The sequence below is a fragment of the Octopus sinensis genome, linkage group LG25 (assembly GCF_006345805.1).
Source record: "Octopus sinensis linkage group LG25, ASM634580v1, whole genome shotgun sequence".
In the NCBI taxonomy this organism is placed as follows: Eukaryota; Metazoa; Mollusca; class Cephalopoda; order Octopoda; family Octopodidae; genus Octopus; species Octopus sinensis.
Genome location: NC_043021.1, coordinates 27,255,223 through 27,272,301, shown reverse-complemented (window position 1 = coordinate 27,272,301; position 17,079 = coordinate 27,255,223). Strand labels below are relative to the sequence as shown.

General features: G+C 39.8%; 1 protein-coding gene across 1 annotated transcript in view; it reads right to left on the bottom strand.

The window, feature by feature from the left end:
• Positions 1-17,079, bottom strand: part of LOC115224479 (kanadaptin) — a 78,413-nt gene that overhangs the window by 45,247 nt on the left and 16,087 nt on the right. Inside the window, exons 3-5 of the mRNA XM_029795388.2 lie at positions 14,692-14,805; positions 10,503-10,566; positions 7,993-8,135 (exon numbers count right to left, since the gene is read on the bottom strand). Coding sequence (XP_029651248.2) covers positions 7,993-8,135; positions 10,503-10,566; positions 14,692-14,805 — 321 coding nt within the window. The remainder of the gene's footprint in view (positions 1-7,992; positions 8,136-10,502; positions 10,567-14,691; positions 14,806-17,079) is intronic.

Below are 17,079 nucleotides of genomic sequence, written 5' to 3'. Positions count from 1 at the left end.
TCATCCTAGCAATTTCGGCTAGGATGATCCGGTTCTTGACTGAAGATTGAAGGCTCCGAATGTCCCGTCCGTGTTTTTTGTATTGTCTTCTAAATGTTTTACGTTCTTGTCCCAGTTTGTATTTTTCTACATATAATATATATAGCAGCATCCGTACCCTCGTTGGCCTTATATATATATATGAATAAATAAATGGAGTTTAACGCAGGTGTAAATCAAATATGTTTACTTTCGACACATGTTTCGAAAATTCCACTGATACTATTCAAAAGAATAAATGGTACAAACAATGCAATCTTCTCTTCAGGAAAGTGAAAAAAACGAAACTCGTCAATAAGACATTTTAGCAAAAATGATGGATTTGTATAGCGATTGACAGAACTCTATTAATATTGTTTAAAACAACGTTATATGATATAACGTCCTAAGTAGCTAACAGAAAGAGTAGGGATATTAATAGTGAATGTTAAATATAAAGGAAATTAAAGTTTAAATTATATATAATGATAGAGACTACTTATATGCACTAAATGTATGTTTTTGCCAATGCTTATATCTGTATGCTCGCTCTATAACCGTGTTTACTAGAGTATTTTTAGAAAAAATAATGAAAAATAGCTCAGAATTGCAGAGAAGACAGAATTCCTTGCCTTTGTCAAATGGTATCGAAATTGAGAGGATCAACCATTCTAAATGAAATTGTTCATTGTGGTCTTTTAAATCCCAAATCAGTTTGCTGAGACCGGTACTATTCCGTTTATTTCTATCCCTAAATGTTGAGTAATGGATAGAAATTCTTTTAGATAACTCTAACGATGTGCTTCCAATGTAAAATCATACTTTATTACGAGTACTGATTATACACTGGTATATAGAATTTTTAATCTTAGAGTTTCTTGACATAAACTTAATTCTACTGGAATTGACTTCAGATACAATAACCTTGTTATTAATATTTCTAGTGGGTTGGATGGTATTAGCTAAATTAATGTTAGTATTAGTAAATGTATTAATATTTAACAGTTTGTTATTATGTGAAGAGATAATTTGTAAGAGATTTTTTTGTGTTTGAAAAACCGATCCTAACCGTATGTGAATTGATAATAGAGTAATACCTAAAATTTTTTGGAAAATTCCTAACAATAGCTTGACGAAACAGCAGTGGGAGATTAGATTTAATTTGTCTCCCATAAGGAATTATTAACCAAATACTTTTACTAGTATTCATAGCGTAATTATTTTTGAAGGTGTTATATTTACTTTTAGAATGATAATAGGGGATTAAATAAGGGTTATCTGCCTTCATTCGCTTTGTATCGGTGCATAAGTTATGTTTGTTATCAATAATTCTTTTACGACTAGAAATCTTATCTATATTATTGAATTTACAATTAGACTGAGCAATGTAGAAAATTTTCTCTGTATAACCTGCTTTAATTAAGGCAGAGTTATAGAATTCAGCATTATCATTGAAAATATCAGCATTAGCAGATAATTTAGATAATCTAAATGAAATATTCTTAACTAAGTTCTTAGTAATTGCTCTAGGATGATAACTAAATTTGCTAATGTACTTAAGATTGGTCAACGGTTTACGATATGGGAAGTAAGAGTCACTGTGTAAATTAAGCATAATATCTAAAAAGTTGGCCTTCATCATATCGTCATCAAAAACGATTTTTAAGCCCATTCTACTAAAAAATTAACTAAACTATTCTTAATTTTTTGTACCTTTTGGTTGGAAACATTTTGGAGGTCAAGTAAATAATCATCGTGATATAGACCTCCATAAATGTTAGGGAACTCTTCTGCCATTTCAAAAAGAATATATATACAGACCAAATCAGCTATCTGTGCTGAATCAGAACTTCTCATCGGTATATCGAAACTATCTGGTGTGTCTTTACGGACCCACAACTTATCAAATTTAATAATAGATCTTCTGGCTGCCAACACAACATTAATTTCTTCTCGGCTGAGACCAGCTTTGTTATGAGCAAGCCAAAGTGCCTTACTAAGTACTATTGGATTGATAGATGATTAAAAATTGGAAATATCAAACTGGATAAACTTAGTACTCACCTTACTGTTAATAGACCTAAACCAGTCAACTACTTCAAACGAATTAGTCCGTTTTAATTAAATTAGGAATATATTTATCTAGTATACTTTTACTAAGGATACCGATGTCAGAGCTAGAAGGGCAGATAAGCCTTAATGATGGGTTAGTAAAAAAATTTTGTTTGTGATATATTCAGAGTGGTCGGCATTAGGAAGGGCACCCAGCTGTAGAAACACTGTCTGATCAGATTGGGGCCTGGTGCAACCTCCTGGCTTCCCAGAACCCAGTCAAACCATCCAACCCATGCTAGCATGGAAAACGGATGTATGAGGATGATGATGGTATATATATATATATATATATATATATATATATACATATATATATATATCATTATCATCATCATTTAACGTCCGCTTTCCATGCTAGCATGGTTTGGTTGGCTCATATATATATATATATATATATATATATTGTATGTGTGTGTGTGAACTGGCAAAATCTGACCATCCCCAAGTACAACAATATGCTTCCTAAAATTATCTCTAAAATTACCATGAGACTGGCTTAGCAAGAACAGGCAGAATAATTATAGCATTGAATACATAGTAAACAGAACAGACATTTACCACAGATAGTAAACATATCGCACACAGTAAACATCATAGGCGTATCATGAATAGTAAACATCAAAGACCTATATCATACTGACTCAACCCCGGACAGTAAACATCACATTCATTTTACTCCAGATAGTAAACATCACACTGACAATACCACAAACAGTAAACATCATTTTGACTTTACCCCAGATAGTAAACATCGTTTCTCAATAGTAAACATTATACTGATTCTGTTCCATATACTAAACATTACTTTGACTCTACTCCAGATAGTAAATATCGATTCTAAACAGTAAACACTACACTGATACTATTCCATGTAGTAAACATCACTTTGACTCTACCCCAGGTAGTAAACATCAAAGTCTCTTTTTAATTATGCGCCTGTAATATGCCCAGCCTTTTATGTTCTGAGTTCAAATCCTACCATGGCCAATGATGCCTTTCATCTTTTTTCTAAGTTTATAAAAAAACAAGATAAGTCAAATACTGAGATCTACCCATCCTAACCATGAACCTTATACCTATTGTTGAAGAATACAACCTAAATGTGTCCGTCAGAGGTCGACCAGCTCTGAGCACCAGTTTCTCTGGTGTTATAAAAAATGGTAGATTCCAGTCGGTACCTGAAGATAAGCTTCCAGTCTAACTTACGTACCACAACAATTTGAGGTACATCTTCCTGACTACACAGTGACCTGGAGCAAAGTACAATAAATATGGATCCCTTAACCTTAATCAAAACCCCATCCCCTTGTTTTAATAACTTTTAGCCATTAGTCTGCAGCCCTGCTGGAGCACTGCCCCCAATGGACTTTTAGCACTTTGGTGTCATTTTTATTGTTCTTGTTCAGACACCAAAACGCAAAGTGAACATTATTGTCAGGGGAGGTAACTCAGGCGAGGATTGCTTATTTGAATGGACTGATTACACAACCATATGCTGATACAGGTTTTACATTTTGGCACAAGGCCAGCAATTTTGGAGGAGAGAGTAAGTCAATCTCGCCGACCCCAGGGAACAACTGGTATTTATTTTATTGACTCCAAAAGAATGAAAGGTAAAGTCGACTTTGGTGGAATTTGAACTCAGAATATAAAGTTAGATGAAGTGATACTAAGCGTTTTGTCCACTGTACCAACAATTCCACTAGCTGGCCACCTTCACTTCATGCTGATATAAACATGTCTGTAAATGCATATGTACCTCGATGTGTGTGTATCTGTGTGTGTGTGCATATATACCAGGGGGTACTGAAAAGTCCCTGGCATTACGGGGATCGCGAAAAGCGTAGTTGGAAACCCAACGTTCTGAGTTATTTTACAGGGTTCAGAAAAAACTGAAGTATGTGAATCTGAGAGAGGAACATGTTGAATAAAATCATAATTAACTGACCCTCCTGTATTTTCTCTTACCCAAAACCAGGAACTTTTCAGCACCTCCTCATGTGTATATATACAATATATATTGTATACAATATATATTTTGGCGTTAGGAAGGGCATCCAGCCGTAGAAACACTGCCAGATCTGACTGGGCCTGATGAAGCCTTCCAGCTTCACAGACCCCAGTTGACCCGTCCAACCCATGCTAGCACGGAAAGCGGACGCTAAACGATGATGATGATGATGATATATATATTTCGTTTTGGGATTTGGTTTGCAAGATTCTTTATGAGTTTGTGTGTTGAAGCATATTCTGTTGTGTCTGAGGAGAGTCATTTTAGGAAAATAAAAATAAGTATATAAACATATATATACATATATATGGTGGCTGCCCCCTCGTTATCGAGTATGGCCATTGCACGAAGCTTAATCAATGTTGTTATCATGCAACGCCTGTGCAAGAAGATTTTTTTTAAGTGAGGAAAGGCTGTGCACTGAGTCAATCCCACTCACTAAGCAACAGCAGCCATAATCCGAAAAGAAGAACAAGTCAACATCATCGGTAACCACTGAGCCGCAGGTTTTATGTCGGAGTTATCCCAGTTACCTGAGTTACCTTCTCTTAGAAGGGTGCCCTAACAAAGGCTAGGAGTCCTTCACTCCCAATGGTTTAACCGCACGATCGGGTATTCAGTCCGATTATTTCTATGTCCCCGAACATGATAAAGCCTTAAGGCATTTATTGGATGGCCGTTGACTCTCAAGAGTTCCTCCGCCCTTTGACGGGTTTTGTTTTTCATCCTGCAGGGTGTCCAATAAACACCCTCCTCACCAAGCAAGCTTGGTGGGGTTGCCGGTTTAATCGCCGACGACCCGACCATGCAACAGGTTGTACTGGGTTACATGTTACGAGTAGCACTCGAAAGTCACCTGACATATATATATATATATATATATATATATATATATATATACACATGTTGGAACAAAACATACAGGAGAAACCCAAAGTGATTAACTTATCAAAGAAAACTCTATCCATAACAAAAATCAATATACGAGCCAAAGGTTTAAAGTTCACCCCAACCCCACAAAGAGCTAACCACAATGAAATTAAAGACAATATTTCGGAATTCTGCAGAAAACTACGACTCGCAGAAGCACTGACTACGACAACGAAGATGAATCACTGGTCAAAAACAGAAGTAATTACCTTCCACATAAGGGTAGGAATAAAACACTGGATGACTACTGCAACCATATCCAAAATTTTGCCTACACATCCAATAAACGAAAAATTAATCCGAACCTCAACAATCTAGAATGGAAAAATCTGATTGAACTAAAAAACGACACAGACCTGACAATTAAAGAAGCTGACAAAGGAAGTGCTGTAGTCCTGATGGACACAGAACACTATAAAAAACTAGTACTATCCCTACTAGAAAACAAGGCCTTCTACGAAAAAGTGATAAACTATAGACAACAAAAAACCATGAAAAATCTTGCATCCTTAATTCTTCTGCATGGAAAAGGCCTGACAGAAAAAGAAACAGACTGTATCACAAACTTCAAATGTAAACCCAGTCTTTTTTACGGCCTCCCTAAAATACACAAGAACAAGATAATCAATGAAGCCTGCAAACAATCTCCAGGCAAATATATAAACATCCAAACGCCAGAAGACTTGACTTTAAGATCCATTGTAGCTGGGCCGGCCTGTGAAACCCACCGACTGAGCAATTTTCTAGACATCCTACTGAAATACATCAAAAGCTTCATTAGGGATGATTTAGACATGCTAGAACACCTACCAAAAACGATTAATGAAGAGGCAATATTGGTCACCCTCGACGTTATCAATTTTTACACCAACATCCGCCATGACTATGGAATAAAAGCAATTAAATTCTGGTTGGAAAATTACCCCAAAGCTCTCCCGGAACGCATAAACCGGATCTTTATTATTGAATCCTTAAAATTTATACTTCAGAACAATTATTTCCTATTTGATGACACATACTATCGTCAGAAATTGCGGAATTGCGATGGGGACGAAAGCAGCTCCTGTTCTTGCGAACCTAATACTGGGTTATTTTGAATTCACCTTATATGAAGTATCACTCCAGAAATATGGTTAGCCATTTTACCTCTAGATAAGAGAAAATTGGAAGCGATACCTGGATGACTGCTTTATCAGCTGGAAGAAGAACATCGACAAACTTTTGGATTACAAAACAACACTAAATGACATAAATAGTAACATTCAATTCACAATGGAATATAACAAAGAAAAACTCCCATTTTTAGACATCATGATAAAAAAAGTCAACAATGAAATCATAACTGACATTTATTATAAACCAACTGATTCAAAACAATATCTTCTCTTTAACTCATGCCACCCGAAACACATAAAAATAAACATCCCTTTTAACTTAACAAAAAGGATCTGCACAATAGTGTCTGATAGAACAACTCGGGACCTTCGTCTTCAAGACCTCAAAACAACACTTATTGAAAGACAATATCCACCCTCACTTATCGACGAGGGAATTAAACGTACCAAACAATTAGACACAAAAACACTAAGAACAACAAAACATAACAACGCACCTCAACTCAAAACATTACTATTTATATCAACACACAACCCCAGAAACAGTGAGGCATACAACACTATTGTGCAAACTCTCCCTTTACTAACTAGAGATCCAAAATTGAACGACATCCTGAAAACACACAAACTCATCAAATGCAAAAAACAAGACAAATCGCTAAAGAGACTACTAACACACGCGAAGCTTTACAAAACAACCACGAAACCAACGGTTGAAAAATGTGGACACCCGAACTGTGGAACCTACCCCAACCTGCTTGAAGGATCGGACTTCCTTTTCAAACAAGGACAGAGGTTTACAATTAAAACTAGTTTCACTTGTGCCTCTGAGAACTTGATTTATGTAATAACCTGCTCAGGTTGCGGACACCGCTGTATTGGACAAACAAGTATGACCTTGAGAAAGAGAACCACTCTACATAAAGAGCAAATCCGTTTCCCGCAATACAAACAAATTCCTCTCAGTGAACATATAGAAAAATGTGCAGATAGCATCAAACCAAATTTCACAGTCTTCCCTTTCTACCAGTGCAAAGACGCAATCTCTCAACTAGAACGTTTAAATAAAGAAACTTTTTTCATTGAAAAATACAAAACACGTCTTAATATGCATGCACAACCAACTTTTATCTTTTTTACATATTTCAATTCACGATTACATCACTGTACATAAATCCCCAACTAAACAAGGTTTTTGAAACTTGTCTCTGTCTGTACACATATATATTTCCCTATTACTGAAAGCTGAACAGTTATCTCCCTTACCCACAACAATAACAATAATGACAACCAATTACCTCCCTTTATCTATCTACTTATGAAGTCATTCACTCGTGGATCTCATCACACACAACATGGACCAAATTTCTTCTTAAGAAAAAATATATATTCAAATAAGTAAAACATAATATTATGAATAGCGATAGCAAAACCGGTCGATATATTAAAAATCATATTAAAACTATGTAAGTGTGCGTATTTTCCATTTTTAATTTCTTATATACATTACAACACACCACGTGGGGATAATCGAAATTCCTCTTTTCTGTTACTACTATATATATATATATATATATATATATATATATATGAGAGATGCTTAAAAGTTCTGACTTTAAGGATATGGGGAAAAATATTACCTTGCTGGGAAACAGGTGAGAGTTGGTGACAGGAAGTGCATCCTTCTGCAGAAAATCCACCTCAACAAATTCCGTCTGACCCATTTGAGCATAGACAAGTGGACAGTAAAACAAAGATGATGGTGGTGATGATGAAGAAAGAAATAAAAACCCATATATTTACCATGAGTGGCAGCCCTCAGCACTCCATGTCGGTCAAGGATGCGACAGGCCTCAAGGGCACAGGCTTCGACAGATTCTTTCTTCTTACCCGACACAGTAGCTTCAGCTATGATTGGACGTCCACTGGCATCGTCTATGGGAAGCCTGATGCAAAGAGGAGACAACATTAAATTCAATCAATGCAGATTCTTCATGCTGGATGTAACAGATGAGGTTCAGACGGGATGGAATCATGATGAATGTTCGAATAACTAAACTGAAAGTGGGGCAGAATCATCAAAGTAGGAGTGAAATGATCACACCAGGGCTGGAATGCTTACTCTGAGGGTGGAATGGTTACAGGAAGTAATGTAATCACGATGGTGAGCCATGGGGGGAGTATAGTTACACAAGAGGGCAGAAGTTACACTGGAGTGAAACACAAGGGTTGGAACAGCCATGATGAAAGTGGAAAAGAAATGAAATAGACACACTGAAGATGGAGCAGTTATTGAATGCAGACGTTTTTGTGAGAACACTGAATATCTTGTTGTTTACTTTGGGAGGAACTCTGATATGGACGTGTGGTGCATACAAGCACTCATATCTATATCATTGGCAGACAAGAAACTACAGCTACAGCTGCCAGAACTGCCAGATCATATAATGCCAACTTTGGGCTTCTCAGTGGCAGACGCCCAGTAGTGACAGAACAGCTGAATCTCACTGTCTCAATATATAAGATTTCAGTGTCTTTTCAGGCACTGATGTCACTAATAGCTAGCATGCTTGCTAAAAACTAAATAATAGTAGGTGCAAGAGTGGCTGTGTGGTAAGTAGCTTGCTTACCAACCAACATGGTTCTGGGTTCAGTCCCACTGCACGGCACCTTGGGCAACTGTCTTCTACTATAGCCTCGGGCCGACCAAAGCCATGTGAGTGGATTTGGTTGACAGAAAGTGAAGGAAGCCAAATATATATATATATATATATTTATGTGTGTGTGTGTGTGTGTGTGTGTGAGTGTGTGTGTGTGTTAGAGTGTGTGTGTGTGTGTGTACACGTTTGTGTGTCTGTGTTTGTCCCCCCAACATCGCTCGACAACCGATGCTGGTGTTTACGTTCCTGTAACTTAGCGGTTTGGCAAAAGAGACTGAGAGAATAAGTACTAGGCTTACAAAGAATAAGTTCTGGTGGTCGATTTGTTTGACTAAAGGCAATGCTCCAGAATGGTTACAGTCAAATGACTGAAACAAGTAAAAGAGTAATGGAAGCAGTATCAGTACCAAAGGGCAATCTCTATGTCCAACTTAATGTGGATGTTTTTGTTAGAACACTGAATACTGCGTTATTTACCTTGAGAGAACTTCTCCAATGGACGTGTGGTGCCTAAAGGCACTTGTATTCATATCGCTGACAGACAAGAATTGTCCCCTACAGCCCCACCAGAACTGCCAGACCACATGACCTTTGCCCCGCTTTGGGCTCCTCAATGGCAGACATCCTGTAGCAGCTCACATACTCAGTGATGGTCATGCCAGCATGGACAGTGGACAGTTGGACATGAACCTGGCTGGCAGGAAGCTGTCCAGACTGCAGCTGTTTGTTGAGGCATGATTTCCATGGCTGGATGCCCTTCCTGATGCCAACCACTTAACACAATATGCTTACAAGTAATGAATGCAGGTAGTGAAGGCACATGGCCCAGTGGTTAAAGTGTTGCACTCACAATTGCAAGATTGTGGTTTCAATTCCTGGATCAGGTAGTGCATTGTGCTCTTCAGCAAAACATTTCATCTCACGCTGCTCCAAACCTATTCTGTTGTAAATGTGTGACCCTGCAACAGACTGATGTCCCATTCAGGGGCAACGTTAAGAGCTTCATCACTTATATGCCATAGAAACTGAGTAACTGACCCTACAAGACTAGGGACAGATCGAGACCTGACAAGTGACTGAGACCCATGGAGATATGCTGTGCTTGAGAAGACCCAGCAAGCCAAGTGAGACCGTAACCGTGGCCTATGCAAGTGCTGCATAACCAGCCCATTTAGGAGTACCCTTCAAACATTGGGCAATGATCTCCACTAGCGAAGATCTGTTAAGGCAAGTGAAATCATTGTCATGGCCAATGACAGTACCACCTGACTGGCACACGTGCCAGTGGAACATTAAAAGCACCGTTTGAGTGTGGTCACTGCCAGCATTGCCTGATTGGCTCCTGTGCAGGGGGCATGTAAAAAGCACCATTTGAGCCTGGTCGATGTTAGTACTGCCTGACTGGCCTTTGTGCCATTGGCACATTAAAGCACCCAGTACACTCATGGGGTGGTTGGCGTTAGGAAGGGCATCCAGCTGTAGAAACTTTGCCAGATCAGACTGGAGCCTGGTGCAGCCTTATGGCTCACCAGCCCTCAGTCAAACCGTCCAACCCATGCCAGCATGGAAAGCAGACATTAAACGACGATGATGATGATGATGAATGAATGAATGCAGGTAAATGGCAATTTCAAATACAAATATAATACTAACTCTAAGCAACATTTGAATTTTCCACTTCCTTCGGCAGATGTCTCATATTCTGGAGCATCATATCCTGGAAAGAAATAGAGAAAAATTCACAAAAAAATTTTAAAAAACAATATACTAAACAAAAAAACTGCTAGAATTTCATTCTGTCTCTCTTTGTTGATTTCAGGTTTGCTCAAAAAAGCGTCCATAAAAAATGTTATTTTTATAACATTGATGAGGAAGATTCTTTCTGTGACAACATTAAAGAGAAATATGAACAAAGAAAGGATAAGACAGTGAGTGGAGCTTACAAATTACTTGACATGCTAAAATCAGTAGTAAAATCCCTTTCAAGTAATGCCCTGCATGCTTTAAAGAAAAGGCTACAGATATGACTGCATGGTTAAAGAAGCTCACACAGCAACCACATGGTTTAGGGGTTTAGGGGCCACTGGTGCAGCACCTTGGGCAAGCGTTTTCAGATTTTTACCTTTTAACCTACAGATTTAGAAAATAATTTTTTGTAACTAAGCACTTTCAAACTTTGGACACAGGTAGAATGTATCATATAAAACATCTTTTAGCATTTTTGAGAAAAACTTATATTTACGAAGTTATTTCATGCTAAAGTTCTTGTATTTTGGTAATTTAAACAAATCAATGATGTGTATTCAGTTGAATAAAATTACTGCTGTTATTTGTCAACAAGAACTTCTATTTTGTTTGTCACTGTTATTTATGACAACCCTAACCCTAAAACCTTTTTAAGTTTCAGCTCAGAGCTGTGGCCATGCTGATGCACCGCCGTTTTGCGCTACACTGTTATTACTAGGAGCCTCCTCTAATATGTGGCACTTGATGAAGAATGGAGTTTGATATAGCTACCCTCATTTGCACCTCTTGTCATGAGGTAGGTTCATCTGGGACTCTCGACAGGAAGAGGTCCAGCTTTAATTTAAAAAGCCCTACATCTACTTTGTGCAAGTTCCTCAGACTCTTTGGGAGACTATTAAAAAGCTGTGGGCCCTTGAAACCCAGGCTGTTGCAGAAGCTGGTCCTGAAGCGTGATGGCATTGCTGGGATCTTTGGCACTATGCAGTGTCGTCCCATTCTGGCATTGGTGTAGCTTTCAATGCCAAAATTTGGTACAATTCCTTCCAGGATCTTCCAGATATATATTACTGCATACCTCTCCCGTCTTCTCTCCAGAGAGTAGAGTCTTAGCTGTTTCAACCTTTCCCAGTAGCTGAGCTGTTGCAAAGAGACGATCTTCTTAGTGAATCTTCTCTGGATTGCTTCAATGTCCGCTGTTAATCTCACACTGGATAACTCCGGGATCTGGAGTTATCCAATAATTTTTTGCTAGTTTATTTTGTCTCTTTGTCTTCTCTTCTGGTGCTCTATGAACATTTAATGTGGTTTTAGAGTCAAGTTTTGGCTGCCATCTCTAGCATGGTGGTATCTTTTAGATACTCTTAATTATAATTTTTATAACACACACACACACATATATATATATATATATATATATATAATATATATATAGGCACAGGAGTGGCTGTGTGGTATGATTGCCTTGATAACTGACGAGATGTCGGAGCAGGTTTCCGCCCCAACATCCAAAACTCGGAGTCTTATTATGGCAGCCCAATAATTGTCACATATTATATTTACAGATAAATTCCTGTATTTACAGAATACCGAAGTCTCTTTCATTCTTTTGTTGTCTTGCCATTACTATTAATATATATATATATATATATTTTGGTAAAAACGGTAAGATAACGGTGCGAGTGTTTGTGTGTGTGTGTGGGGGGGGTCTGTATATATGCATATATATTTGGTGAAAGATGCGAGTGAAGATGTGTACGTTTTCATAGTGATGTATGCATACGCACATGGGTGTGCAAGCGCACGTGTACGTATGAACAGACACGCTTACGCATTTACTATGAACTTTTAACCTTATCTTAATTAGCGGTCTTTTGAATTAGCGCTTTTGTATAGTTAGCGGTCTATAACACAGTAATTTCCCCTTGTATAACGGTCTTTTTCATAGCGTTTTTCAGCTGGCCAGATAATTGAAGAGATGGTGGTGTGGATTTCCACCTTGGCATCCAATACTCAGAGTTTTATCTTGGCAACCGAGTAATTGTCACATATTATTTTTACAGATCATCATCATCATCATCATCATCATTTAGCGTCCGTTTTCCATGCTAGCATGGGTTGGACGGTTCAACTGGGGTCTGGGGAGCCCGAAGGCTGCACCAGGCCAGTCAGATCTGGCAGTGTTTCTACAGCTGGATGCCCTTCCTAACGCCAACCACTCCGAGAGTGTAGTGGGTGATTTTATGTGCCACCGACACAGGTGCCAGACGAGGCTGGCGAACGGCCACGCTCGGATGGTGTTTTTATGTGCCACCGACACAGGTGCCAGACGAGGCTGGCAGACGGCCACGCTCGGATGGTGTTTTTATGTGCCACCGCCACACAGGTGCCAGATGAGGCTGGCAGGTGCCAGACGAGGCTGGCAGACGCCACGCTCGGATGGTGTTTTTATGTGCCACCGACACAGGTGCCAGATGAGGCTGGCGGACGGCCACGATCGGATGGTGTTTGTTACGTCCCCAAAGCACGGAGGCCAGTCTATGCGGTACTGGCTACGGCCACGTTCGGATGATTTTCTTGTGTGCCACCGGCACTGGTACCACAAAGATACAAATTCCATTTATGCTCATCTATTTTGATTTGTTTTGATTTGATTTGATTTTCACTTGCCTCAACAGGTCTTCACAAGTGTCACTTGCCTCAACAGGTCTTCACAAGTGTCACAAGAAGGAAGGTATGCACAGGTGGACTGTCTACGTCGCCGGGTCTTCGGATGGTGTCTTTATGTGCCACCGACACAGGTGCCAGATGTGGCTGGCGAACGGCCACGATCGGATGGTTTTCTTGTGTGCCACCGGTACTGGAACCACAAAGATACAAATTCCATTGATGTTCATCTATTTTGATTTGGTTTGATTTTCACTTGCCTCAACAGGTCTTCACAAGTGTCACGCGTGTCACACACTGCCTCAACAGGTCTCCACAAGTGTCACACACTTGCCTCTGCCTCAACAGGTCTTCACAAGTGTCACACACTTGCCTCTGCCTCAACAGGTCTTCACAAGTGTCATAAGAGGGAAGGTATGCACAGGTGGACTGACTACGTCGCCGGGTCTTTGGATGTGTTTTTATGTGCCACCGACACAGGTGCCAGGTGAGGCTGGCGAACGGCCACGATCAGATGGTGTTTGTTGTGCCCACAGCACGGAGGCCAGTCGATGCGGTACCAGCTACGGCCACTTCGGATGGTTTTCTTGTGTGCCACCGTTACTGGAACCACAAAGATACAAATTCCATTGATATTCATCTATTTTGATTTGGTTTGATTTTCACTTGCCTCAACAGGTCTTCACAAGTGTCACACACTTGCCTCAACAGGTCTTCACAAGTGTCATAAGAGGGAAGGTATGCACAGGTGGACTGACTACGTCGCCGGGTCTTCGGATGGTGTCTTTATGTGCCACCGGCACAGGTGCCAGATGAGGCTGGCGAACGGCCACGATCGGATGGTGTTTGTTGTGCCCACAGCACGGAGGCCAGTCGATGCGGTACTGGTTACGGCCACGTTTGGGTGGTTTTCTTGTGTGCCACCGGCACTGGTACCACAAAGAATACAATTCCACTGATGTTCATCTATTTTGATTTGTTTTGATTTGATTTGATTTTCACTTGCCTCAACAGGTCTTCATAAGTGTCACAAGAAGGAAGGTATGCACAGGACTGACTACGTCCCAGGTCGGGGCCACGGGTTATGGCCTGACTAGTCTTGCCGGGTCTTCTCATGCACAGATATATATGTATATATATATATATACATATAAACAAGTGGAGGCGCATGGCTTAGTGGTTAGGGTGCCAGCATCATGATCGTAAGATTGTGGTTTCGATTCCTGGACCGGGTGACGCATCGTGTTCTTGAGCAAAACACTTCATTTCACATTGCTCCAGTCCAATCAGCTGGCAAAAAGGAGTAATGCTGCAATGGACTGGTGTCCCATCCAACTGGCTAGGCTTTACAAAAAAAAAAAAGGGCACATTTATTTTTTTAACTTTTATACATAAAACAAAATCATTTAAATGAACAAAGTAAGCAACATACCTTCTCGATCAAAGTAGTTCTTTAAACATTTTTTAGGGTCATCAATGTATAAGGATTCATCTAAATCTTGACTGAAAGGGTTTTCTTGACTCTCCTCCACAGCACTTGCCATATCTGAAAAAAAAATAATATAAATAATTATTTGTACTATTAACACAAAGCCTGAAATTTTTGGTAGTGGAGGGGACTTGCCAATTACATTGAAATAAGTGCTCAACTAGTATTTATTTCATTGATTGTCAAAAGACAAAATGAAAAGTTGACCTAGGTGAGAGAAGAAACTCCACTAAGCATCTTTGTCCAATCTACTAATGATTCTGCCAGATGGCCACCGTTGAAAGTGAGCGTTTCAAATTTTGCTACAAGGGTAGAAATTTTAGAGACAGAAACTAGTTGGCTACATGACCTCCACTCCTCACCAGATATTTATTTTATTGACCCCCAAACAGATGAAAGGCAAAGTCAACTCTTTTACTTGTTTCAGTCATTTGACTGTAGCCATGCTGGAGCACCACCTTTAGTCGATACAGAAAATAGAAGATACTGGAAACTTTATTTATCACAACAGTCATTTCAACACAGCCCACACTATTCCCTGATGGGTAGGAAACTCTACAGGGAATTCCAACGTTCCCTGCAGAAGCATCTCTTCAGGTGATATAACTTGGTTTCTCATTACATACATTTCACTCTTAAGCTTAACTAGAGCCTGTTTTTTCTATGTCCACATTGCCATCTTTGCCTGGGTCAGACAGAATTTATCAAGGCAGAGTTTCTACAGCTGGATGTTCTTCCTGCTGCCAACCTTCACTTGTCTCCAAGTCAGGTAATATTTCCCCTGGCCCTGACATGTTTGATGTTTCCATGAAAGATCAGCAGCGAATAACATAACAATGACATGATGCCAAGCAGATGAAAGATAAATCCCTCCCTGGACAGAAAGCTAATCTACAAGAGGTTTAACATTTCCCATACGAGCATGGTCTAGTGGTTAGAGTGCTCAGCTCATGATTATACAATTAGAGGTTCGATTCCTAGACTGAGTGCCTGCACACTCTGCTCTTGCACAAGGCACTTCATTTCATGTTGCTACAAGTTACAATGATGTGTTGTCATCAAGGGAATGGACCAGAAGGAAAACAATAGACATCAAGAGGCAGAGATCAGACATCGAAGACGCAAAGAGTGACTTGCCCTTCCTTATCCCCTGCCAACGCTCTCCTGCAATAAATGCACCCCAATTCTTCTATACCACCCCTGGCCTGAACAGTGACCTCAGACACCAGCACCTTTTTGTGCCCATCATGATGAAGAGGCTCAGTCACTCTATAGAGAATAACTACGGGGATATAAGCTGATGCCAACAATGACAGGTTACACAGATGAAGGGAGTCCAGTGCTTGCACAGCCCTCGCTCTTTCGCCCAGATTCAATCCAGGAGAGATTGATACCAAATTAAATGGGTGAAGAAGATGAGATGAAGAGATCGACTGGAACATGTTGAAAATGAATATGTTCAACAATGTCCAGATGGGTCAAAGGCAAGGAGGTCTGTTTCTACTTGGGACTACACAGGCACCTAAAATAATTAGCAAAAGCATGGTACAAGCAATGAAGCCATGATTGTTAGCAAGTGAAGGCTAGTCATACTGAAGTAAGAAACCAGGCAACCCATGGTCTCCTTCCTTGGAGTTCAAATTCCGCCGAGGTCGACTTTGCCTTTCAACCTTTCGGGGTCGATAAATTAAGTACCAGTTTCGCACTGGGGTCGATGTAATCGACTTAATCCATTTGTCTGTCCTTGTTTGTCCTCTCTGTGTTTAGCCCCTTGTGGGCAATAAAGAAATATATTAACTGACTAATGTCAAATAAGTCAAGTCCTGGAAGAGGTCTTTCTCTTTAACCCACCCTCCGCCAACCACCACCACCACCTTTCTCTCACAATCAGCATTATGTAGAATGATGCCCTCTCAAACACTATCCGCCATACAGAGTTTATAGGGATCGTTTTATCATGACACCAGCACTAGATATGTGTGTGTGTGTGTTTAAAGGAACTTAAATATTAGGTGCAGGTGTGGCTGTGTGCTTAAGAATCTTGCATACCAAGCACTTGGTTCTGGGTTCAGTCCCACTGCATGGCACCTTGGACAAGTCTCTTCTACTACAGCCCTCCACAAGTACAGAAGGAATGGATTCACACTCTTATTATTTGAGTTAAGGCTTCCTAAAACTAAAATTGAAATTTATTTCAGTGTTTCTGAGTGATGCTGCATTGTGCATGAAATACACACACACACACACACATTATTTAGCATCATCTTCATCATTTCACATCCGTTGTCCATGCTGGCATGGGTTGGATGGTTTGGCCAGAGCTGGCAAGCT